This window comes from Uranotaenia lowii, chromosome 2, assembly GCF_029784155.1.
Source record: "Uranotaenia lowii strain MFRU-FL chromosome 2, ASM2978415v1, whole genome shotgun sequence".
Lineage (NCBI taxonomy): Eukaryota > Metazoa > Arthropoda > Insecta > Diptera > Culicidae > Uranotaenia > Uranotaenia lowii.
The window spans coordinates 140,703,946-140,729,813 of record NC_073692.1 but is presented as its reverse complement, the minus strand read 5'-3'; the positions used below and the strand labels follow the sequence as shown (position 1 = coordinate 140,729,813).

The window sequence follows — 25,868 nt, the reverse complement described above, 5'->3', positions numbered from 1 at the left end:
TACCCTGCATCCAGTCGGCCGGGAATGTTGCAGTATCCCAAATGTCAGCGAATAGACGGTGCAACATTTGTGCTGACAAGGCAGGGTCGGCTTTGAGCATTTCAGCAGGAATGCAATCGATTCCAGGCGCTTTGTTGGATTTCATGTCCTTGATTGCCGCTTCTATTTCAGCCAGCGAGGGCGCTTCCGAGTTGACGCCATTAATGCGACTTACTGTGGGCGCCTCGAGCTGCGGGTTCTGTTGGCCATTGCTATTTGTAACTCGAAAAAGTTGATCAAAATGCTCAGTCCAACGCTTGAGCTGATCTGTTCGATCTGTCAGCAGCTGACCTGCTCGGTTTTTCAGCGGCATTCTTGCATTAGTCCTTGCACCACTAAGGCGGCGAGAAATATCATATAATAATCGGATATCTCCAATGGCGGCGGCTCTTTCTCCCTCTTCGGCTAGGGAGTTTGTCCAGGCTCTCTTGTCTCGTCTACAAGCTCGTTTAACTGCCTTTTCCAGCTCCGCATATCGTAAGCGGGCGGCTGCTTTGGCTGACCCGGTACATGCCTGCTTAACTCCGACTTTCGCCTTTCTCCGATCATCGACCATCCTCCAAGTTTCATCCGACATCCATTCACTTCGTCTTCCACAAACTTTACCGAGAGTACCATGGCTCGTCGTGATAAAGGCATTCTTGATTCCACACCACTGTTCTTCGACTGTTCCGTCTGTCGGCAGCTCCGAGGCTCGGGATTCTAGCTGTTCAACGTATGCCCTTTTCACCTCTGGATTCTCCAACCGGCGGACGTCGTATCGACACCCGACTTTCTCCTCGCGCCGTTGGACACGCGCAACTCTCAGTCGTATCTCGCCAAGGACGAGGTGATGGTCAGATGCAATGTCTGCGCTTCGTTTGTTGCGGACATCAAGAAGGCTCCTTCTCCATTTTCGGCTGATGCAGATGTGGTCAATTTGATTTTCTGTTCGGCCATCTCGGGATACCCAAGTGACCTTATGTGCTGGTCGATGGGGGAAGAGCGATCCACCGATCACCATGTTGTTGTTGCCACAAAGTTCTACAAACAACTCTTCGTTTTCGCTCATCTGTCCTAGGCCATGGCGCCCCATGATGCGCTTAAGGTTCTGATTGTCAGAGCTAATTTTGGCGTTGAAGTCACCTAAGTGGATTTGAATGTCACCCTTCGGAATTTTCTCAACCACGCTGTTCAGTTGACTGTTAAACTGCTCTTTCTCCTGAAAATCGGCAACTTGTCATCCGGTACCAGTTTCTCAGTTTTTTCTCCATTTTCTTAACATTTTCTTCTCGTTTTTGACTGTCTTCTTGATCTTCGGAAGTTCCCGCTTCTTGATTGTCCAGTACTGCTCCACCAGACGCAGCTCCGGACAGTTTGGCGGGATCATGTCCTTTAGAACAAAATGAACAAAATTGGCCATTCTTGGGTAGGAGTGGTAGGAGCTCCAGGACGCTTTTAGAATAGTGGCATGATGCCGAATCTTGCCAAAATAGCGGAGCCTTGTCGTGCTGCTGCAAGAACGGCAAAAGGCGCTTTTCGAGGCACTAAGATTTGTAGATCTCGCCATTAACTATGCCCTTTGTCACGAAAGGCTCACTCCTCGGTCCGCCAGAGCAGATGGCGTGTCCAACGAGATATTTGGAGGCGAACTTCGACATTTTCTTCTTCTTAAATTTGTCGTCCACGTCTAACTTGCTTTTGTCGATGAAAAACTCCTACCCCTGAATTTACTTAAAATCGGTTTTATATACGTTTCGTCGACCATCACAAAATAGCCATATTTTGTCAGCATCTTCTCGTAGAGCTTCCGTGCCCGAGTTTTAGTCGTTGATTGCTGCCGCTCATCGCGGTTTTGGTACCTTGTATGGACGTAGTTCAGCTCTCTTCTTTGCATTCTGGACGTAGCTCTGCGACATGCCGATCTTTTTAGCCAAATAACGGCTTGAGACGTTGGGATTTGCTTTAATCATCCGACTCGCCTTTCCCTCCGTCTTTTTGTTCTCCCGGTTTTCTACCAGCTCCTTCGCCGTGGTCCAACGTCAACCGCTTCAACACTTTGGAGACGGTTGAATGGTGAATGTTCAACATTTTTCCCAGCTGCCGGTGCGACAGGTCAGGAAATTCCAGGTGTTTGGAAAGAATGTGTTCTCTCGATTCACGTAGGTTCACCTCCATTTTCGTTGAATCGAAAAACACGACTTCGAGTTTGACAGCATGTAAACAATACACATTAATGCACAGCAATGAGAAAGTGTGCAAAATTTGGTTGAGTTTTAGCCAATGGTAAAAAAGTTATGCCCTGTTGAATGGTGTCGCAATAATTTCGTGTTCGCCCTTTAGTCCGTGCATGCTAAAAGTCGTTGCCAAAGTTAAAATTCGGTTATTTCTTGTCTCAGTTTCCATAACGATTGATTTATCAGGAGCAGTACGTTGTTAGCATAAGGTCGCTATTCTTCAAACACTTAAAGTTGAAAGCGAAACGGAATTCGTACGTGATTAGCTAGTCTTTTTTATAAAATTTCTTCAAACTGAGTCGCATAAGGCTTTCTTTCATTCACAATCATGTTAAAAAAACCAAATGTTTCATGCGAAAATGGCATCAATAAATAAGTTTGAAGAGATCAAACATACACGTAAATACAGTCGGCATTCAATGGACACAACAACAAAAAAAGTTGCCGGTGCCCAGAACAGAAATAAATGAAGTCATACTTTCAATTATTGTATTAGGTACCTACTTGTTTGGTTGCTTCACAGCTCATCTTTGCTACTCTCCGTCTCTGGCTCTTCGGTATTCGTTTCAATTTGGGTTTCACTCTGTTCAGCGGCTGTGGAAAAAGTGGTGTAAAGATTAGGAAAATAAAGAAAGCCATTTTCGAAATCGTAATGTTTGTCTTTACTAATGGTTACAGTTCTTAGCTTATGAACGTTTACACGGTTTATGGGTGTCTTTCTTATGTTAAGAAGTTTTGATGGAAAAACCTTTTAGTTGCCCTTTGAGAAACGGAAACCATTTCTAGAATTGAAAACATTGCTTTCGTATTCGCTCCTCAACTAACTTAATGACAATTCCTGACTTAGATTCACACAATCGTTTAAACAGAACAGAAAAAAAAACTTCTTTAAAATGATTTTTCAAGTTTGACGTGGAAGAAATACGTTCTCGCAATCAATGCCCTTTTCTGAACTCAGGATTTCCCGGCTACTGCTGTCCCAAGATTTCGTCCAGAATTTTCGGCGAGGGAGCCGGCGTTCCCTGGGGTTCGGTATTGAGCCAATACTCGGACACCGAAATGTAGACAGCAACGGCCAGGCCAACGAGAGCGGCCAGCCAGGTCGAACTCTGTAGGACGATACACGTGGCGATGCAGAGACCCAGATAGGTGATATAGCGGGTAAAGTTAACGTACTGATTGCGTCTTTCACTCGATGTATCTAGACAAGATTTGGTACACAGTCATTTGCGAGTAGATAACCGTTTTTTGATTAATATGGAAAACAAAGATGCATGCAACGCGTTATATGGGTAACTACTTGCTTGCATTCAGATTAATTCAAACCAAAACAAAAAAAAATTAGTAAAACAACTCAACGATCGTTTACAAGTAAAGGCAACTAAAAGGTTTCATGCGAATCTAATTTTTCTAAAAACAAAAATGAATGAAGAAACTAGTCAAACTTGATTTTTTTTACCTGTACACATTCCATCCCGAAGCTCGTAGTTATCAGCGCACTTTTTGCACATGTCTGGCCCGTCTCCGTCACAGCCATCGCAAGATTTATCACATTCTGCGAATCGTGGAAACAAGTTAGTTGGAATGATTCCCACTTTCATTACTTTCGAGAACTTACCTAAACAGCTGAACGAGCCCTCGTTGTTTACGCAAAACTGCTGCTTAGTGCAGGTGTTGGCCGTGATACACTCATCAATATCCGCGCATCCACCTCGCTGGCTGTCCATGATCCAGCCATTCCGGCAAACGCGACAAGCTAGAATAAATTGAAAATGCATAACGTGTTTTTCCGTTTTGTTTTTAAATAAATTTAGCTGTCATTTTTATAATTTTAAATATAGTTTTTTTTTGTGATTTTTATCAATTTTGTCTTTTTTTATCATTTAGGATCATTTATTATCGTTAGTGTCATTTTCGTAATTTTCTGACATTTGTGTCATCTTTTTCCAGTTTTGTACTTTTTTTGTCATTAGTTGTAATTTATGTCAGTTTTGCCATTCTGCTTTTTCTGCAATTATTCCCATTTTTGTAATTTTCTGTCATTTGTGCCCTTTGTGGGAATCTTTTTTCCTTTTTTTCGAATTTTTATTTTTGTTATTTTTGCCATTCTTGATTTTTCTGTGATTTTGATCGTTTTTTTTTTTGTTAACTTTATCATTCATATCTTCTTGTCAATTTAGTAAATTTTGTCTTTTTTCTTTATTATTTGGCATTTTGGTCACTGTTTTGATATAGGTACCTGCCAATTTCGTGATTTATCAATTTTAGCTCCTTTTTGTAATTTTCTGTATTTTTCTGAAATTCTTGTAATACATATTAGTAATTTTTCTATTTTTTTTTATAATTTTCTGTCATTTGTGTTTTTTGTTATTAATTTCTCTGTTAAAAGTACAAAACCGGTATTATTATTCTTAAGTAAAATAGATCAGTAAGCACAAATAATGTTCCTTCATAAGTGGCGATTCACATTATTGTTTCTATTTGAATAAATAGCTCAAATCAGTGATTCGTCCAAAAAGGCGCTATTTCTGTTTTAATTTTGCAATGGAATGTCCAACAAACAACTCACCATTCGGTCCCGCTCCGGTGCAACCTCCGGTGGCGCAAGCCTTATGGCACTTTGCGCAGAGCAGCTTCTCGCCGTCCCGAAATGCCTCGTAGTACTCCGATCCGCACTGATCGCAGTTCTCGCCCGAGTAGCCCTCGTCGCAGGCACACTTCCCATTTCCCTTGCGGGTTCCGTTGCCCTTGCATTTGCCGTTGCCGAAGCAGCTCGGGCAGGGATCACAGCTCGGTCCGAAGGTTCCATCCGGGCAGCAAACCTGGACTCGATCCACACACAGCCACTGGTGCAGGTCTTCCGATTGGTGCCGCAGCCACCACTCTTCGATGAGCGGTTCGTGCTCCTCGGCCAGCTGGTGGCACTGGTCTTCGCCGCGGCCAACGTCCCGGCAGAGCCCTTCCTGGATTTCGACCAGCCGCAGCTCGCTGGTTTTGTAACTTCCCAGTCGTTCCTCCTCCCAGGCGGCATCACCGCCCTCGTGCTTGGCCCTCTCTGTGCGTCGGAGTCCGTCGCGAAACGAATTGACTAGGACCGTGCATGCTTTGCAGGGTGGAAGTTTTTCCAACTTTTGCCGATCTTTTTTCGAAGTCACCAGATTACTGGCCAAATTGGGCACATCCGCTCCGGCTGGGTGTGGTATGATGAAGAAAGCCAACAAAATCGATAACAAAACGCAAAATGTCCTCATAACTTCTGGTTTTCTTGATTCCAGGACCTGCGGTGGAAAAATCTAGTAAAATCAATAACACGTCAGTGCTCGTGTTGATCCCTTCAGTATCGAATCACCAAATCAGTCAAGCTACTTGTTCTTGCATTACCAAAAACACAAAAGGTGTTTAACGAATTAGATACAAAACAATCCCAGCTTACCACAATTCACTTTTTATTCATAAATAATGAAATAACTACAAATTTTTACAAGCAAAATTTGAATTTGCTAAAATTGTCAGCCCGAATCCGCCAGGAAAACAAATCCGCGATGAACTGACAGCAGCTGTAAGTTTTTTTTCAAATCTGACGTGTCCTTTCGCCCACTGAAAAATATATTGCAAGACACGGTTAGCACATAATTATCAAATTTGAGTTTACGTCAAATGAGCAGTTGAGGAAAATGATCGGAATGCATTTGAGTGATATAGGCGCGCTCAATCGGTTCAGCGCGTTTCTGAACTGCGAACTGCGTTTGGGTCAAAAAACAAAAAACAATCAAGAAATGTTTGGTAAAAAGTACTCAAAACTGATCAATTCTCGATAATTAAATGGTTCGGTTTAAGCATCGTTTTGATTTCGGCACCAACCGTTTTTGAGATCAACATCTTCTTAAAAACAACCAAATACAAGCTTTATTGTCCTTCAAGTGTTGTTTAGTTATTTGAAAAATGATGAAATAATTAAAATTTGTGTTATTTTCCCAGAAATGGCAAAAATAATGACAAAAATTACTTCAAAGTGACTTAAAATTCACAAAAACGTTAAAAAAGAAAAAAAAACTATGAAAATCATAAAAAAACGAAAAAAAAAAATTTAAAACAAAAATTCTATTTATAATAATGAAAAATTCAAGCAGCTTGTTTATAACATTGCACGAAATCCAACCTTCGATGCAACAGAAGTTAATATTATATTAAAAATTCATGAAATCTGTAAAATCAGTGGCATTTTCAAAAATTGGTGGTCTGTGACAAAAATTCTGAGACCCAAATTTCCTTAAAATTCTCAATAAGGATATATTGACAGTTCTACACGAACACTACTTTAGCAAGAGGCCTCAGCCCTAACCTCAAACCATGGGAGAGCAGAACCGATTTTTTAAAAGGGCGCACAATAAACGCAATAATCCGGTACTAATAACGACAAATTCGCCCTGTGGAGAGCGATACACAGATGTTCGTGTTTTGATTTTTTTTGGTGTTCATGGATGCCAAATGCATTGATATTTGGAAAATGATTATATTTTTTTAATAACATTGGTATTGAAAAACTTTTTCATGAGTACTGATAATTTGCAACTTTTCTGTAGATTTCTATTTGAATGTGAAATCAAATACATCATTTATCTGAACGAAGATGGACTCTACCGGCAACTGCCTGTATCGCACACTTAAACGATGTAGCGAATTATGTGGATAAGTTTAAAGTATTCAGAGCATGTAGGCGATTATTTTCAAAGTCAACATAGACGGGGCTTTCATGAATCTTCTTTTTTATAATAGTGAATGATTTGATTATGCATTCGTTTAGAAGTTAGAAACAACTCTTTTTTAATCTACCAAGCAGTACATAAAAAGATATTTCCGATGTTTCAAATTCGCCTTGAAAATTCATTAGCAAAAGATAGCTTATCTTCATCCATTTAGGGACGCCCCGTAATGAATTCAAATGTTTAGCTGTTGATAGTTAAAAATTTAATCAATTCGGGAATATTATATTTAGTTCAAAACAAGTAAATACTGATTTTAGTAACGCACCTAGCATCACTGGTGAGGCCTTCAGCAAATCAAAATTTGAGGTTATGGCTGAGGCCAATTTCTCGCCAATACTATCGTCCGTATATACCCTTATAGGCTCTTCTCAGTTTTAAAAATTAGTTGCTCAAATTCTACACCTCGACGAAAATTCAGTATGCGTATTTACCATCTAAACCTGTACACTTCCTGAAAAGCGTGTAACTGCGTATGAACGTGCTCCATTTTTCAATTTTCAAATAACGGATCCGGTTTGCGATTGATCAGCGTTTGTGTTTAAAAATTTGAAATCAAAATTTTTCAAAAATGTCCAAGAACGTTCCTATTCTTGAAAAGCTTATGCGAAGTGCCAGTTTGGCTTCCACATCTCGATTAATAAGCGAACAAGAATATAAGCAACTCATGTGAGTAAAATTTAATGGTATTCCATATCCGGTTGATTTGTAACAGTTGGTTATTCCCGTACTTTCAGATCTGTTCCCTTCGAAGATTTTTTAAATGCGAATTACACTACAGAGCAGTTGAATCGGCTTTGTTTGGCCGAAAAACTTCAGCTTCAGTTACACTACGAAGATCTTGAAAGTAAGTACCCGTTGCGTGAGTTAAAATTAATGATTAGTTACGATTTGTACCTAAATTGTAGAGAAATCCAAACGTATCGTCAAACGAATACGTGTCAAACCTATTCCTAAGCTTGATAAGCCCCGGGCTCGCTTCGTACCTGCACCACCCGAGAAAACAACCGAACCGATCGTGGAACCGCAAGTGATCGACATTGAACCTGTTTCGACCGTCCGACAAATTGATGAATCGCTGGCACAAGAATCTGTAAACGAACAAATAAGTCCCCCAGAAGAGGCTGGCACATCCCGAAATATCGTAGCACCAAACGAGCCCATTAATTCGGTTGATTTGTCGGACTGTTTGCTACCGCGGGAAATGCTGATACCGGAAATTACTGTAGAATCTTCGATCACCGGGGAACAGGAATTAGATTTGGGACCCCCCGGCGATGCTTCAGCATTTTTTGGTTCAAACGAGCCGTTGTCTATAGAGCGACCGGAAGTACGCAGAAGAATTATCAAAGAATTTCCCAGCATTCGACAGTTTGATCGACAGGGACGGTTCGAAGATTTGAATCTGGATTCGGAGAGTGGTCCTCAGACATCGGATTCGGGTGGCCATTTTGTACCACCTTTGCCCCCAGTTGCGGGAACCAGAGGTTTCAGTTCTAGCACACCTTTGGCGGTTCCTCCCGGAACTTTCGTTACCATTCGTAGACCGTTTTTGAATCCCAGTGCACTTGATGGAACGGATTTGAGTGCCATCAGAAATCCACCATCAGTGGAGAAACAGGTCCCTGAATTGATGGATCAGGTAAACGATCAATTTTATTAAAATTTACTGAACAATCGATTGATTCTTCTTTTCAGGACACTCAGGTTTCAACAACGCAAGTAGAACAGGAAGTTGATATTTCGACTATACAAAACATGGATGTTTCACAGGATCCTGCATCAACTGCAGTGATCGATGCCTGCATCGAAGAACAAGTTGTAACTGAAAATACAGTACCACAAGTCTCCATTGTGGAGGAACCTAGAAGATCAGTACGAATAGCACCAGCAGAAAGTACTTCGTCTTCCGAATCCAGCATCGACAGAAGGCCTCGACGAGTCCCGAAGAATATCCGTAAAGTTCCGGTTTATGGAAACTCGAGAACTTTCCTAAATCTGCAGCATAGAAAAAACTTTGATATGTTTGATGATGATTTTGAGGTGTTTGAAACCTTCGGTGAACTCATTGGATCGATGTACAGCAACCGCATTGCTGTGCAGCAGCCAAAAGCGCCGGACCTCGAGATAAGGAATGTCGAAGAACAATCTCTCGTAGTCCCTGATTTGGAGCAACAACCTGTTCTTCGAGACCAAAGTAATGTCGTCCACGATATGAACTCTCTGAGAGATGTCAATTTGTCGGTTTTCAACAGATCGAAACTGTATCCTATTAGAGAAAATCAAAAAGAAGATAATTCGGTGTTACCTAATCAAATGACCGAAAAAGACATCCCAGTAGAGAGGTTGTCTATATTACCATTGGAAGATTTGCTACCACCAGAAATTCCCTTGAGGCAAACTTCTGGAGAAGCCCAGAGATCGGACACAGGATTGGGACAAAATACCTTGACTTTTGGAGATAATTCCTCTCTACAGACAATAAGTTTGCAACCGTTGACTCTCGCCTCCTCAGCTGATAAATCTCTTGAGTCAAATGTCGTTGAGGTACAATAGATAATGGTTGTTCCATAGAAAAGACAGGGATTCATTATTTCGTTAATTGTTTTCTAGGTTTCAACCCGACAAATCGTTCAAGAGCCTAATAACACAGCTGGTTTGAAGACATCTGCTCCGACAGTTGAACAACCATATTTTCGAACCCCAGAATTCATCCCACCAGTGGAACCTTCTTTCACTCAACATGTGGCCGCACACAAAGAGGTGAGTTTTGTTGTTGTCATTTTATTCATCTTTCCTAAACATAGTTTTTCAAAAGTTGAAAACAGTCCAATTAAGTTGAAAAAAAATTAAGCCAGTTAAATTATCAATGATACCATAAACAGCAAACTGTGTTAATCAACTTGTGTTCGCCTCTATTTAAGAAAAAAAAAGCATCTTTGAATTCTTAGACATTCATCCTTCGAAAAGTTCTTATTAAAATTTGAAATGAAAAAAAAGGCGATGAACCAGGTGAAGGCAGAAAATCGCAAAATTAGGAAGTTTACGAAAATATTATTTTAAAAAATACAACTTATAAATGATTCAGTAACACTTTTTTCCTCAATTTTTGAGTAGATTTTGAAAATAAATTATAGCAACAGGCAAAAGGCTGTTTGTTATTATCTGATTTATAGCCAAAGTGATAATTTGCATCGTTTGAAGCTCTTGAATTCTCAATTCTATAAAAAAAATTACATTATCATCAACAAAATTTCAAAATAGAACTACGTATTTATCATAAAATTTTTGGAATCTCAGTTTGTTAGAATTTCTTCTAAACTAGACGGTGTATGTCTTTCCATCTGGCAACACTGGCTATTACGATTCTATAGTAGGAAATATTTCACCAAGGCAAGGGAAAAATTTCAGTCAACGAGTTTTTTAAAAAGTCAACCACGTGATAATTTAGAGAGAATCTTCCAAAAATGCCAAATCTACGAAAATTGCCATGCCGGGAGCAATCATCCCACGGAAGACCAACTCCCGGTAGCTTCCAAGGATTGAAAGCGGGAGATGAACAATTTACCTCGTGGGCTCAACCCGACACAGCTTTGCACAGTATTTCCCGTTCGAGCAAATCTCCTCTGCTGGTAAGAGAAACGCCGGAGCGGATATTACAAGCCAAATCCAGTTCCCCGTTGCCGGAAGGGGAATCGTCCCCTCGGTTTCGTTCGTTTATAGGAAATTTTCTCTCTCGCGAAAAACCCTCAACTTCAACGAACTCCAGTCCACGATCTTCCAAACCAACGTTCCAGTTCAAAACTGGTTCTTTCAACGGACTTACTCCATCAGCAGAACAGACAAGAGGAAAACGTCGTTCGGATATTTCAGAAAGTGATCTAACGATTGAAGATGACGCTCAACGCTTTTCACCACCTTCTGGCCAAGAAGGTAGCGATCGAAACCGCGGCCTAGATGAGTCATTCTTTTGTTCCAGATCAGAATCGGTTGCCCCGAGAACTCCCAAAATACAAAGATGCTCACCGGTAACTGTCCACGAGATCAGCTCCGATGAACTATCGCAAAAGGTGAACGAAGCGTTAAAAGATTATAATTTTGACCCCGTACCGGGTCCATCGCTGACATCCGCAGGGAACTCGCGGAAGTCCTTTACTCAGGACATTGTTACCGGATTTCTCAACACACAGTCAGATTTATTCGACACACAACTGGGAAACCCGAAACAACTACCCCAACAACAACAACAACGAGAATCGGTATTGAATCGAACACCCATAACCGGTACCAGAACCGTTGGAACAATGACTGATCATTGCGATTCTTTGAAGGAAAACGAATCGCTAGGATCGGAAACGGTTGCTCGCCACAGGGTGGTTTTGCGTTCAGTTATTAACAACATTAACCAAGCGAATGTTGCCATTTCCAAACTGAATTCCCATTTGCAGAAATTGATTTCGAAGAAATAATTAAGTTTAACATTAGTTTTAATCACTGTAAGTGACTCTTAAAACCGTTTGAGTTTGGTAATATTTATGAACTTTTTTTTTACCTAATTTAAAATTTAATAACTTGCGGAACTACAAAAAAAACTATTCGATCTATTTTCTCTTTTCATTGAATTTACCAATCAGCTGTTCGATCTCTATTGCTCAATACATCATCGAGTGTCCTGTACCAAAAAGAACACCCTACTCATACCGGAGCTGCTGGTGCTGATCGATGTCCGGAACAGTCGGCTTGCCACCTGTCGGACCATTATGCAACTAATCAAACTGCGGACCATGGGTTACATCGAAACCGGGCTGGACGAGCAGCTGAAGATCCGCAGTGTGTCGCTTCGAGGAAGGATGTGAATTGCAATGTTTTTTTTAAACTGTTAACATTTTCTGAAAAGATTTATTACTAATTTATTGTTCATATTTTAAAAACCAGTAATTGTAACATTGTTAAAATTGACATTTAAAATGTAATTATATATTTTTGCCGATCAAATTCAAAATAAATCTTTAAATTAAATAACAATTATGGTTTTTTGTCTACCTCTTCCGAAGGATAAAAATAAATAAAATGGGATGAATGAAGGTGAACCAGGATAGAAATTGGACACATTGTGATTCGATAATCAAGCAATCTTAAAATATTTAGTTTGTATTAACTTTCAGGACCAATACGTAAAGAGCTGTTTAAAAACCGATAGGGTAGAAGCACTAGTTATTGAACAGGTACCAGATATTGAACACTAGTAAAACATTTACCAATTAAAACCATAATATACAGTAGAAAAATGAATCAAAATTCGTTGTGCCACTGTTGAAGCATTTTCTACCTCTGTTCAAATTTTTATCAAGAATCTCGAACTCTTAAAGCCACAATCCCCGAAACTAGAATATGTGTTCAAATTTTGGCTTGGTTTTTCGACTGGATGAAGAAAACAGTCTATTTTTGATTGGGGGAAAAAATGGATAAAAGACATATAAACGTCTAAGATAATGATATGAGTGTTTTCAACTAAGTCTTTTTTAATAATTTCTGGAAGAGTGGCAGCCTTTATTATCCTTATTTTCTTAAAATTTAACAAATTAAAGTGTTCAATCATTGGATTACAGAAAACGCCAATGTTTCAATTATTGAACGTTCAATCTTGCAGTACTCGTTTCGTAAAGAAATGCATGAATCAGTTATTGAACAAACATCGGTTGGTGTTTGGAAATATAAACAAACTGTTTCTTGGTTGCTAGCTCCACCAAAATCGCCCCTGCAAGGCATACTATCAAGCGAAATACCCCTAATTATATGCAATTAGAACATTGCCTGTCATTGTGTTTAATCATTGAGACAAAAGTAATTTTGAATAAAAAGGCTTAAATAATAATTTCAAAACATATTCCCGCGAAAAAAAAATATATCGATTCGAAGCTGAGAAATAAGCTTAAGCTACGCTATCAAAATTTTATCAGAAAATTCTTTCGTTATTATTTATTGGCCACAAATGTGTTGAATCCCAAAGATAGTGTTCAATATATAGTGTTCTTACCCTAGTATAAAACCTTATTTCTTCATTTATTCCTTTGATTCAGTTTGGTTCAGGTCCAAAATACACATTCCAAAGCACATCGTGAGCTGAAAGTGAAGGTGTAAGCGAAGGGCTGTTTTGTATAGAAAGCTCCGCCTACTCACTTCTACGAAGCGCACTCGCTTCATCTATCCACCTATATATTTCACAATGTCTTCAATTTCTACCTTAAAATTCATCTCGCCGCAATGCCATTAAAATATCATAATCTAAAATTAATATCCACTCGACACCTTTCTGGACACGTCTACAATTTTCCCTCGAAACACGTTTTTCGAAACGTCGAAGTCGAAAAACGATTAAAAGTTTTTAAGATTCCGACAAAAGCGCTGTTGACCCCATAGTTGTTCAGGTGGATGGAAACGTAGAGCTGCAAATGTTGGTTTCCTAACCCTTGGGGTCGTACACTGAGAGAGGCAGCCTCCAGCAACGCGGGAGAGTCAATTCTCGATGTCAGTAGTTCAGCAACAACCAGAGCTCGAATAGCGTTTCTACGAACTTGAAGCATATATCCAATTCTATGAGGTGGCGACGATTTTCATAGCTTGGCAAACGAAACGGGTCATGCCAATTACCACAGAAAGCTGGATAGCATCGATTCGTTCAGCTCCGTACTGATAGAAAGGCCACCAAACAGCTGATGCGTACTCGAGAATGGAACGAACTATGCAGCAATAGACTTTTAAGGCAGTACACGTATTTGAAGACTTTGGCCGTGCGAAACAGGAATCCAATTTCTAGAAGCTTTGTTGACGTCATATAGTTCGTGTGAGTCTTGATCTCCAGCCGTTGATCGAGTATAACGTCTAATGTGGCCCACCCGCGTGATGGTTTCGTCTCCAAGGATGTACTCCGCCTAAAGAGTGTGCCGCTTACGGGAAAACGATATAACCGAGCATGTACTGCAATAACGCCAGACAGTTCATGGTGCAACATGAGAAAATCAGAGAATTGCTGCTGTAGAAAGTTGATGTCGTCTTGGTCGTTTATAGCGTGAAAAAGTGTCAGGTGAGCAGCATATGCGAGTTTTTTTGCCTTCGAGAAGCGAGGGTGCGTCATTGAAGTAGATTACGAAAATTATCGGTCCTAAATGGCTCCCTTGGGGCACTACTGAGGGGGCAGGGAATTGCCTGGAAAAGGATTCACCAGTTCGAACGGATAACTTCCATCCAGTAGGGATCCACAGAATCCTAAGCGTCCGAACTTGGCGATAGCAATATCATGGTTCACCTTGTCGAACGCAGCAGAGAGATCAGTATAAATAGCGTCAATATAACAACAAGAGATATTTGCGTCGTTCAGGTTCCGCTGCCTGATAGAAAATACGTCTACTGTTCAGCATACTCACCATATGAACAATCATCCCCTACGGATGATTTAAAAAATGTCATTTCATTCTGTGAATCACAAAATATATGTACCTCTTGTAATTGGCTGTGATGCCAATGCCCATCATTTTGTATGGGGTAGCTCAGATATCAATCTGAGAGGCTTAAATTTAATGGAATATTTAAGCAGCACTGATTTACAAATTCAAAATGTGGGAAATAAACCAACTTTTGTTAGGTGTGACAGAGAAGAGGTAATTGACATCACACTTTCTTCTAGAACAATTTCTCAGGAAATTTCAAATTGGCATGTGCCCAACGAAGAATCGATTTCAGACCACAGGTTTATCTATTTTGAACAAAAAAGATGAGTTTTTAGAAACAATTACATTCAGAAACCCAAGAACATCTAATTGGGACCTATATTTGGAGCATCTTGCTACTAAATTTCATGGATATGCACCTGAAATTACTACTCCTTCTGAGTTGGATGAAGTGGTTGCAAAAACCACCAAAATTATTTTAAATTCTTATGAAGAAGCGTGTCCCTTACGAACGTTGAAATTCAACAAAAACAGTACACCATGGTGGAACTCAAATCTCAGTAAATTACGAAAAAACTGCAGACGCTCTTGGAACCGAAGGCGCACGGAAGGTTTTGATGCTTTCAAGTTGGCTCGCAGAGCTTACCGGAAAGCAACAAGAGCTGCCGAACGCTCAAGTTGGCAGAGCTACTGCACAAACATTTCAAGCTTGCACGAAGCAAGTAGGTTAAATAAAGTCTTAGCCAAATCAAAACATTATCAGGTTTCATACCTTAAAACCCCTAGTGGTGATTATACATCAAACGACGAAGAAACATTAAGTTGTCTATTCAATACTCACTTTCCAGGATGTGTTGATCAAGATTCATCGATAGAGCCTGAGTTCTTTTCTGGAAGTCTTGATTCCTTGCATTTTGCTCGGAAAATAGTTACTACAGAATCGATCAAATGGGCAATCGATGGTTTTGCTCAATACAAATCTCCTGGAAGTGACGGTTTATTTCCAGTTTTGCTTCAAAAAGGTTTCGATCATTTCAAACACATATTAGGAAAAATAATGATAAGCAGTTTTGCTCATGGATATATTCCTAAACTTTGGCGGCAGATAGCCGTGAAATTCATCCCTAAAGGGGGACGATCATCATACGACGAAGCCAAAAGCTTTCGTCCTATTAGTCTAAGTTCATTTCTATTAAAAGCACTTGAACGTTAAATTGATCATCATATCAGGCAAGAATGTCTTGTCCAACATCCGCTTAATGCGACACAACATGCATACCAAACAGGAAAATCAACATTAACTCTTCTGCACAACGTAGTACCTACATAATATTGAAAATAGTTTTTCACAGAAAGAATCATGTCTAGGAGCATTTCTAGACATAGAAGGAGCATTTGATAATGTTTCGTTTACATCAATAATGGATGCGGCACTACTTCATGGAGTGCCTAGTGTTATAACTAACTGGATTAGCGCAATGCTAAGTAACAGGAATCTTCATTCGTCTTTAACACGTTCGTCGCCACGCTCATTTTGGTAGTTTTACTAGCCGGGCCCAAAAAAATTTTCAGAGAGAGAAAGCAAAGAGGGAGAACTCTCATATTTGAAACGTGTGGCGAAGCTGAGCGGTGAACTCAAGTAAGAGAGCGGCACACGCTTTTTGATGTGACGGGCCCCCCCAGGAAATACACCCGTCACCCGAATATGGGTGCCGTGGCGACGAACGTGTTAAGACAGGCTTCAATAACAAAAGTTAGCACACGTGGTTGCCCACAGGGAGGTGTACTATCACCTCTTTTGTGGAACCTAGTTGCAGACGGCTTGTTGAGAAAACTCAATGACCGTGGAATACCAACCTATGGATTCGCAGATGATTATCTTCTGCTGGTAAGAGGTTTGTGCATAAGCACATTATTTGATATAATGCAACAAGCTCTGCGCTCTGTTGAACGGTGGTGTTCTCATGTAGAACTTTCAGTTAATCCTCTCAAAACTAATACTGTTTTATTTACTAAAAAACGTATCACCCGCGGGGTGCGCCTTCTGCTGTTTTATGGTTCCGAAATCACCGTGTCTAATCAAGTTAAATATTTGGGTGTCATTCTTGACTCCAAATTAAACTGGTCTGATCACATCGAATTCAGAATCAAAAAAGCATGCATGGCCTTCGGATAATGCCGACGTGCAATCGGAAAAAACTGGGGACTCAAACCTAAACATATTCACTGGATTTATTCCACAATCGTAAGACCAATTCTGGCCTATGGGTGTCTAGTGTGGTGGCAGAAAGGAGAAGTTGCAACAGTTCGGACTAAACTAAATCACCTTCAAAGAATGTGTCTTTTGGGGATGTCCGGATCGTTCACTACAACTCCTACTGCAGCACTACACAGCAAAAAATTTCTAAAAGTATACGAAATCTAAAATGAGAGCTATCAACTTTTTTCCGAGTGTAATTGAAAATAGATGTAATTTTACAATGTTTTTAAATTCATTTTTAAATGCTAAGCGTAAAATTAAGTTCTTTTGGTGTAACTTTACATTTCCTGATGTAAAAATAAAGTTAACATCTAAAAATACATCTACAGCAATAACAAAAAATATGACAGATCAACTGTTTCCGCAGCATTTTGACGCAGGATGGTGTTGTTATTTTTCGAACAGTCAAAAAAGTAGTAGCAGTTCGCGAGTGTAATTAATTCAGAATTATGCATTCCAGCTTAAGCTAGAGAAAATCGAATCCCAGCGAAAGCAATGCACATGAAATCCTAAACGAATGAAGTTAAGGTAAAGATAAGAAATGAAATTTCATAAAATAAACCAAAGATGTTGAAATTATTGGTTTTTCTTTGTTTGTAGTGTCCAAAATCCAGAATGATTGTCCGGAATGAGACCCTAAACAATTTCATACTGGTGACTCTGACTAGTAAAGTATCACCAGGATGGTCATCTTCGAATTCAACAACGTTCCAGCCTGGCGCTGTCCGGTGATTGTTAGTGAATTTTCAAAAATTTATCCTGAAGCTGTTTAATGAAAATAAATGTTTCATAAAAGTGTTCATTTTTTCCAATGGCCTCATGACATCCAACACCTGAATATTTAAATCAAAACTCGAAATATCCTGAACAAATATTCAAAAATTTTACATCGTTGTGTATTTTTACACGACGATAAGCCGATCCATTTTCGTGCATCGTTTTCGATCTAAATTTACACGCCTCATTAGAAATTTAGATCGAAAACGATGTTCCGTCAGAGCACTCTCCGGTCATTGTAAACTCAACTATCACATGCACAACATTCAGCGTGCTGAATCTCCAGTATGTGGTAGTTGTGAATCAGATGTGGAAGATCCCTTCCATCTTATAAGTAACTGCCCCTCATTTGCCACACAGTATTAAATAATCATGTACGCTTACATGTTTTAAGCTGCAAATAATTGGAACAAGTTATTCCTACTAAATTTACATGACTTATGACGTAATGTAAATTCCCGAAAAGAATTAAATGCCATTGTGAATTTACATGACAATAACAATGAAACCGTTCCGGCTTATTATTCCTTTCTAGTTTTTGAATCATAATTTATCAACTGCCTTATAACATAGCATGCCATTGATTAAATAGATATTCATAATGTTCATGTTTACTCGAAATCCGCAAGCTCCAGATTTCAAACAGCATTTTCTTTGCGCATCAAATCGAACTTGCTGCTTACCGGTCGGCCGTTCGGTGTTTGTTTGTGAAACGATCCTGCTACAGGGTGTATCTGAATTTTCGTTTTAGTTTCGTCAATACTTTTTGGATGGATGATGTTGAAAAAAAAACTGTCATTACTTTTCAAAAAAAGGTAGCACTAAGCTTTTTTTTGTTAAATCAGACTTGTTATTTTTTCGTTGTACATTGAAATGTTCTTATAAAATGATGGAATGTTAGAAAGGAAAGGGGTAATAGAACTTGCAGAGTTCGGCATTAAAACGTCATTCGCTTTAGTTCGCTACATTTTTTTGTATATTTATTTTTTAACTAAATTTAAAAAAACTCCATCACCTTATGGAAAATAACATTTATCAGCATTACTGCTTGAATAATTTTACTTAGTGGAGTTTGTTTCTTCGTTATTTCACCAAAAATCCCGCAAGATTTCATTTCAACCTTATTGGTTGAAGTTATTCTTATATTAAAAAATATTTAAAATTAGGGGCAAGATGTGAACTGTACCTTTGAACAAAATATCTTTTCTATCCAATTATGTGTAATCTTTTATCGAGTAATAAACTATACTTAAGTTTTTTTTTACAAAAGCAACAAAAAAAATTTTTTTTTATGAACAATTTTTAAAGGATTTTACTTTTTTACATTCATGAATATTAACAAACAATAAGACACACCCTGTGCGCGACTGCAACGTGTTCGATTCCAAACATTGTTTCATGCAAAATTCATGTAAAAGTACAACAAATTGACACGAATGAGAAAACGCATGGTTTTTTTCAGGGCTGCGTTATAGTATACAACACATTTGACCGAACTTTACATGAAATAAAATTTTACATGAAATGTAAACCTCAGTATTTTTTTCTGTGCAGACTACGTTTTCGTACTCTGGGATCTTACGCTTTAAGCGAATCTGAGTTTAAGAAATTAAACTTAAAAAACATTCTATCATTCCTTACCGAATGTAGAAAAGAGCTTTAATGCTAATAATCCCTAGTGGAAAGGCTTTATGCCATCTTAAATAGATTGAATTTATTTCTTCCTTTTATAGGTTTTTCAGGTTTCTCAGGTAAATGATGAAATCTTGGATAAAAAAAAGGCTAGGCACAATTTTCCCGTATGTTTGGATAACGTGCCGCTATTAAGCCTAAAGTCTGCTTCATTTAATATTGGAACACAAACAATTGCGTGTAGTTCAGTCATTTATTAACGAATTCATAATTTGTTTTTTCATACAAATGTAGCATTTTCTTTACTTTTCATAAAAAAAAATTAAAAAAATTATTCATTGCTGTTTCGAAGAAATTCTCGTACTTTTCCCGTAATACGGCACATTAGGCGGCGCACACCCTTTTCGTCCACCGTTTTGGCGATTTGATTCCACCAGTTCTTCATTTGAGTCATGTTCCTAACAAGTTTTCCCTTTGCCTTAAGCCTCCGCTTCGTGATTGCCCAGTATTTCTCTATCGGCCGGAACTGGGAGCAGTTTGGGGGGTTGAGGTCCTTCGGTTTTACGCTGACCCCGTTCGTTGCGTACCATTCCATAACCGTTTTGCTGTAATGGCAGCTTGCGAGGTCCGGCCAAAACATTACTGGACGGTCGTGGGCACGAATAAACGGCAGAATCCGTTTCTGTAGGCACTCTTTTTTGTAGACTTCTGATGTCATTGTCTTGTCAGTGAGAAAGACTTTGGTTTTCTGTCCACAACTGCATATCCCCTGCCAAACCATGTACTTGCGGGCGAATTTATCCGCAAACACGAACTTAAATTTTGCAGGTACATCCCCCCGAGCCGTCGCCAAATAAAATTTTTGACCTGGGATTTGCCCAAAGTCCGCCTTCACGTAGGTCTCATCGTCCATCAGAATACATCCGTCGAACTTGGTCAGCACTTGGTCGTACAGCTTTCGAGCACGGATTCTGGCCACATTGTTCTGCTTCAGCGTCCGATTTGCCTGTTTGCTGGCTCGGAATGACCTTATTCCTTCCCGGAGACGAATTCGTCGCACCGTACTGTGAGCGGCCTGGAACTTATTGGCCAAATCGCGGTCTGAAAGATTGGGATTCCTCTTGACGGCCTTGATGACTTTCCCACGCAGTTTCCGGTCGACAGTTCCACTCCGACGCTTCGAATGCGGCTTCCGAGCCGTCGTCAATGTTTCCTTGTACTGCTTAATAACACGCCATACGGTATTTCTGGGCATTTTAAGCTGTTTAGCTAGCTTCGATGCCGACAACAATGGATTTTCAAGAAAACTGTGCACAATTTGATCTCTCCGTTCGGTTTCCATGGCGGTTGTTTACAAAATGCTATCGTTTGGTGTTATGACATAAATACATGGTGAAAGGTAATGAATTTCCCGACACGTGGGTGAAAAAAGTTTCCAAATCCGTCCACTAGGAGCGCCACAATGAGCAAAAGAATTTGTTCCAATATTAAATGAAGCAGACTTTACCCCCATTCTGATACCTGATACCTGGCGATAGCAAAATCATGGTTCACCTTGTCGAACGCAGCAGAAAGATCAGTATAAATAGCGTTAGTTTGGGTCTTCCTGGTAAAGCAGTCTTGAACGAAAGATGTGAAGCTCAGTAAGTTGGTAGTCATAGATGGTATACCGTCCGAGTCTGTTGGGGTAGAATTTTTCAATTTGTTGTCGCTTTCAAGATGGCTGCATCTTCAATTAGGAAACCATTTAAAGTTGAACCTAGAGGTAAGATATTCCGGACAGCCCTGGCTATTTTCTCTGAAGAAATGACCCTAGTTGTAGAGACGGTACGGTTGATATGCCTATGAACAGAGCTAGCAACCCAAGTAACACAGATTAAGTCAACTAGCATTTGAACGTTTAATTATGGTTTTATTATGGCATTGCAGCTAGTTTTACTGGTTTATTAAAGTTGTTAAGAAAGTGTTCTGAATGCTCTATTAAAACTCCAATAACGAGTGGAACACGATCTGCGAAAAAGGAATACACTCGGTAACCGAACTTAAAACAGAGTTGTTTTTTCCCGGCTTTTTGGTGTTTGGGCGGAGCCGACCAACCATGCATACGAAGAATCACTCAAAATTGCCATGGCTGCTGAAGTGCTTCGGGTCCGATCGAAGTCGCAAATAAATTAACATTTTCGGGAACTTTCCCGATATTTGTACACATGGGATGGTAGAGGGATTTCTTTTTGTCTTACAATAAAAGACCACCATATTGTTTCTGAGTTCTTGAAAGTTATACACATATATTTACTGGGTTTGTTTGCATTCCTGGAGTCCTTTTCGGTAATGTTGTTGTTGTTGTGGGTGCATAGAGGAGGAGTTCATGTATTGTTTTTTTGCGTCTTGTGGTTGATTCCGTGTTCTATGTATGTATTAGCTTTCCTGTTTGAAACTTTTTAGCTGTGCTCTTGGGTTTGGTTTTTTTCTTGTGTGTGTTTTGCTTATCTCTCTCTCTCCAGTGTGATACTGCGGAAATGGTTACGGAACTTTTTACAAAGGAATGGTGACTAGGTGGGCGAAAAGTGAGTGAGTGCTGTGAGAACTTGTTGCCGGAAGAAAAAGTGTACGTTGTTGGCGATGGGTGTTCTAAAATGTTTGTTAGTTAGTTTGTTTGTTTGCAACATTAACGACTGGATAATGATGTAATTTTATAGAGATACTTTACCATGTTTAGCACAAGGTAACAAAACCGTGGGCTACCGAAAATCAGAATAGCAGCGAAGAATTTTCAAGGTGATGAGCTTAAGCTGACCGTTTTCAAGGTTGGTTTTTTATAAGATTTTTAAAGTGTGAATTTTTTGGAAGAGGATTGTTCAATTTGTAGTAATGAATTGTCTCCGTTTTTATTTCAAACAACATTCAGAAAACTTTTTTTTCTTCTCTATGGTATGGTAGTTCAACTTGTCTTTAATCAGTATCGTTCAGTCTGCCTAAGAAAGCAGCTATGTATTTGGTTTTATAACAGTCATAGATTGGTTTTTGTTGTCAGTGAGTCATTGAGAGTTTCAAACAACTTTCCGGGAAGTTTTACTTTAGCGGAATATTTTGTTTTCAAGAGCAACATTCTAACAAATGCTCGATTGGCGAAATGTTCGTTTGACAGAGTGATCTCGGTTTGTTTCCCTTGGCTAAAGAATGTTCAGAGAATGTTGTTACTTCTAGATGGGAAAATTTTTGCTTCTGCTTTTTTTTTCTTTCTTTCTTTTCATTGGTACGCTTTCTTGTTGTCGAATGGAAATATTTGTTATTCATATAGCATCTAGTCTTGGTTTGCAGCTGTTGTGTTCTCTTTCTTTTATTTGCTTACCTAATTTGAATCACTCTGTTGATCGTTTTGGTTTATAGATTTGATTGAAATTTGATTGTTGTCTAGAATGTTAGATAAAAGTTGTTGGTTTTTTCGTTTTTTTAAGCTTCAATCAGAAGTGATTGACTGTTGTCTCTGAGTAGCAAAATTTGGTTAGTCCGTTCTCGAAGAAGTTTCGTTTTTTAGTCCGATGTTTTAGCTTATAGTTTTTGTCCCTGTCGAATTCAACCATAACTTCTTCTGAGTTTGTGTCTCCTTTTGCTTTCGTCTATTTCCGCTGCTCTTTAATTGATTACTGTTTTTGTTTGTTGCTGTTTTGTTTCTTGTGAGATTTAATTTGTCAAATTCAATAAAGTTTGTAACATACTTAACATATGATATGTAGATGCTTCAGCCAGTGTGGTAATTTTATCATTAGGTTTTGTATTTTTTAAATTTTATGGCTTTGTAAGATATACTTTACGCACTAGTCTTAACTGGTAGATTCTATAAAACTAGGTGATTTTAGCGGTTTTTAAACTTTAATATAACGATATGTTTTGTTGCATAAGAACCGATTATATCAGTATAATATTTGTGACTCTTCTTTTTGCGTGGATTTGCATTTTTATATTTTACCTCCTTCCAACTGAGAGATTTAATTTTACACGTGCTTCTTGGAGCATTGCATAATTGAAGGAACTTGAAAAAATTCCACTGGAACGCACAATATATTCTTTTAAAAAAATTAATCACCAGACTAAAAATTCCGTTAGGTATGTTTAATCAGGAAAATCTTTTCAACATGTAGATTTAAAACCAACAAATGGTTTGAAAATGTTTCAATAATTTTTTAATGTTTGAAATTTTTTCCGAATTTTTAAAAGATTTTCGATAAAGTTTCTGTTACTAAAGTGTTCCTTCAATTATGCTACGCAGTGCGGTTTTCTCGAGCTTCGAAAGAACTAGATTGATTATGGAAGATACACCTCGTTCTCGATTCACATACACATTCGGGTCGATTGCCTTCCAAGTTGTAGCTTAACGTTTGGGCTCAGCTGTTTTGATGAGGGTTTTGGCGGAACGGTTTCTGACGATGGATGTTGGTGGTGGCTCCAGAGAGCTCCTAGCCTAGCTAGAGTGTCGTAGACACAATACATGGATTATAATGTGGTGCAAATTTTCCGTTTGACATCTTTCCACACATGATGACGGTGATGATGATGATGATGATTGAATCGTTGACGATGGCGATGATAATGATTGTGGTGATGTTTACGATGATTATGGTTATGACGATGGTCGAACTCGCTGGACTAAAATAAGATTACTGCTGATGCGTCATTGCTGTTTGATAGACGACATTCTAGTAGAGGTTGGGTTATTTATCGGAACCATTAATGGTCTGGGGCCAATTTCTTCATGCGAATTTGTAGAAGAAGGTGACGCCCGGAGGATTGATTTTTTCAACAGGAATGTTCTAGTCCTTACATCAGACTAGCTTTTTCGATCTGACCTAGACGAGGACTCCAGAAATAAATGGATTCTATTAGTTCAGAATCAAATCATCATCAATTCCTATCTCCCGTTTGTCAATATTCGTTCGAAAGGTGAATCAAAAAAGCCCTAACATTGCTCCTTCGAAATGATTTCTGTTGCCCCGGAGGGGATTTTGCTCAGTAATTTATTTTCCGATTCCAGATCCTTAACCGCCTATCGTTGCTCTATCACCGGTGTATCTTCACAATACGCACCAACTGCTATACCTTTTCCCTAAACCGTTTCTCTTCATTCTGGTCGATGGGTTGAAGAGCAATTTGCGTGTGTGTAATATAAATCTCCAGCAACTTTTTTCCCCGTTCGTTTTCCTCTGGTGGTAACATTTGGTAGAGAGTTTTTGTAAGTTTAAATTTGATTTTTTTGTCTTCGAATATTGGAGGGATATTGTAAACTCATGCGATATGTTTTACTCGTTTTAAATATTAGCTGCACCTTACATTCTACATATATCTTTAGGGTTTGACTGTGATAATGTATTAAAGAAAACTTCCTAATGGTTCATTAGTTTTTTCTAAATTTCTGCTTAGCTTTTCTCTTAACCTGCTAAGGACAATAAGGACATTGATTGATATGTATTAGTTTCCTCATAAAGTGTGTCTTTTTTCTTTTGGTTTCATTTGTTTTCATTAATATATATCTTCTCTTAACTACTTTACCACAACGAGTGAAAACTTTCTTAAAGTTTTACTTTCACGTGTATTCCTAGATAAATACATACTCTCAATGTAAGTGAAACTCTTTCTCTTCTGCCAGCGATTTTTTTCTTCTTCAAAGAATCTTTCAGCTTAACAATTACAGGCTATATAAAGTGGCTTCAACATGCTGCTGCCTATTCCAACTTTGACTCTTGCGCGAAATTACTCGCCTTCAACTGTATATATATATAAGTATTTGCATCCGTTAGCTTCTCTTGGAAAACTAAAAGTTTATCGCGCCAACCCCCTCTAATTACACATTATTCCAGAGGAGGGGGTTTCACAACGTGAAATGGGAAAAAGAAAACCAAGGAAAACCGAAGAAAGCTTGAAACAACTCTGTACATGAGTGAGTTAGTGAATACGTGTTTTTCTTTTTTCCCCTCAAATAATGTCATTTAGTTTGTTCTCTCTCATTTGTCATTGGATACTGTTTTAGTTTGTTTGTTTCTGATGTTTTTTCTACTACTTTTTTTTTTTGCTAATTACTGCAGTTATCTGCACTTCGACCTTTTCTCTCTGCTGTTTTTTTTACTATTTTCTGTTTAGTTCTGTTGACGATCAGTGCAAGTGGTTCAGTCTGACTGGGAAATTTTAACACACCGTTTAGTGTTTGTTGTAGATGATTCGTTTTTCGCCCGCGGTATGTTCGATCTCGTGTTTCACCTGTGGAAGAGCAATAGAAAGTTTTAAAGATTGTTTCTAAGCAGTTCATAGGCAGTTGTTGAGTTGTTCAACGCTTTTTGAAGGTTAGAACATTGGTACAAAAGGGAGGAATGAGGATACTTTATACAATTCTTATTTTTTATAATTTTTTTTTAATAAATAAGAAACTCGCCGTCTTTTGCATTTTCTGACAGCTTGTAACTTGAAGTTTATATGCTCCAAATGTTAGAACGATACATGAATCCGTAGTTGACCTAGCAGCATTTTCATGGGACGAAAAAATTATGATATTCTTTAAGTTAAAGGAGACTTGATCGATAAATCAGGGTGCCCTAACCCTTTGCAACAATCTAAAGATAAAAGGTCTATTGACTATTTCAGACAAACAGATTTCTCAAAGTTTGTCTACTACCCTACAGTCATTGCATACTTGAAGGCGCAATTTAATAAATTAATTCATAAAAGCTCTTTTTGAGTTTTT

The 25,868-nt window shown here is 38.8% G+C and overlaps 3 protein-coding genes across 6 annotated transcripts in view; 1 reads left to right on the top strand and 2 right to left on the bottom strand.

The window, feature by feature from the left end:
- Positions 1–2,632: 2,632 nt before the first annotated feature.
- Positions 2,633–5,841, bottom strand: LOC129746955 (cysteine-rich with EGF-like domain protein 2). Of its 3 annotated transcripts, none has more exons than XM_055740928.1 (5): positions 5,622–5,648; positions 4,825–5,548; positions 3,874–4,011; positions 3,715–3,810; positions 2,633–2,849 (listed from the first exon to the last, which is right to left on the bottom strand). In XM_055740928.1, exons 1-5 carry the CDS (start codon positions 5,631–5,633, stop codon positions 2,773–2,775), a joined length of 1,047 nt encoding a protein of 348 aa, XP_055596903.1. In that variant the 5' UTR covers positions 5,634–5,648; the 3' UTR covers positions 2,633–2,772. The 3 variants fall into 3 exon arrangements, with proteins under 3 accessions (XP_055596903.1, XP_055596901.1, XP_055596902.1); XM_055740926.1 differs by lacking the exon at positions 2,633–2,849 and adding an exon at positions 2,888–3,456; XM_055740927.1 differs by lacking the exons at positions 2,633–2,849; positions 5,622–5,648 and adding exons at positions 2,889–3,456; positions 5,689–5,841.
- A 1,660-nt stretch (positions 5,842–7,501) lies between these two features.
- LOC129746952 (uncharacterized) lies at positions 7,502–11,996 on the top strand. Its single transcript, XM_055740913.1, has 6 exons — positions 7,502–7,687; positions 7,756–7,865; positions 7,927–8,660; positions 8,717–9,565; positions 9,632–9,781; positions 11,653–11,996. Exons 1-6 carry the CDS (start codon positions 7,590–7,592, stop codon positions 11,872–11,874), a joined length of 2,163 nt encoding a protein of 720 aa, XP_055596888.1. The 5' UTR covers positions 7,502–7,589; the 3' UTR covers positions 11,875–11,996.
- A 9,396-nt stretch (positions 11,997–21,392) lies between these two features.
- Positions 21,393–25,868, bottom strand: part of LOC129746956 (prohormone-3-like) — a 169,585-nt gene continuing 165,109 nt past the window's right edge. For both annotated transcript variants that reach the window (XM_055740929.1, XM_055740930.1), the window contains exon 7: positions 21,393–25,387. In XM_055740929.1, coding sequence (XP_055596904.1) covers positions 25,328–25,387 — 60 coding nt within the window. In that variant the 3' untranslated portion in view covers positions 21,393–25,327. The remainder of the gene's footprint in view (positions 25,388–25,868) is intronic.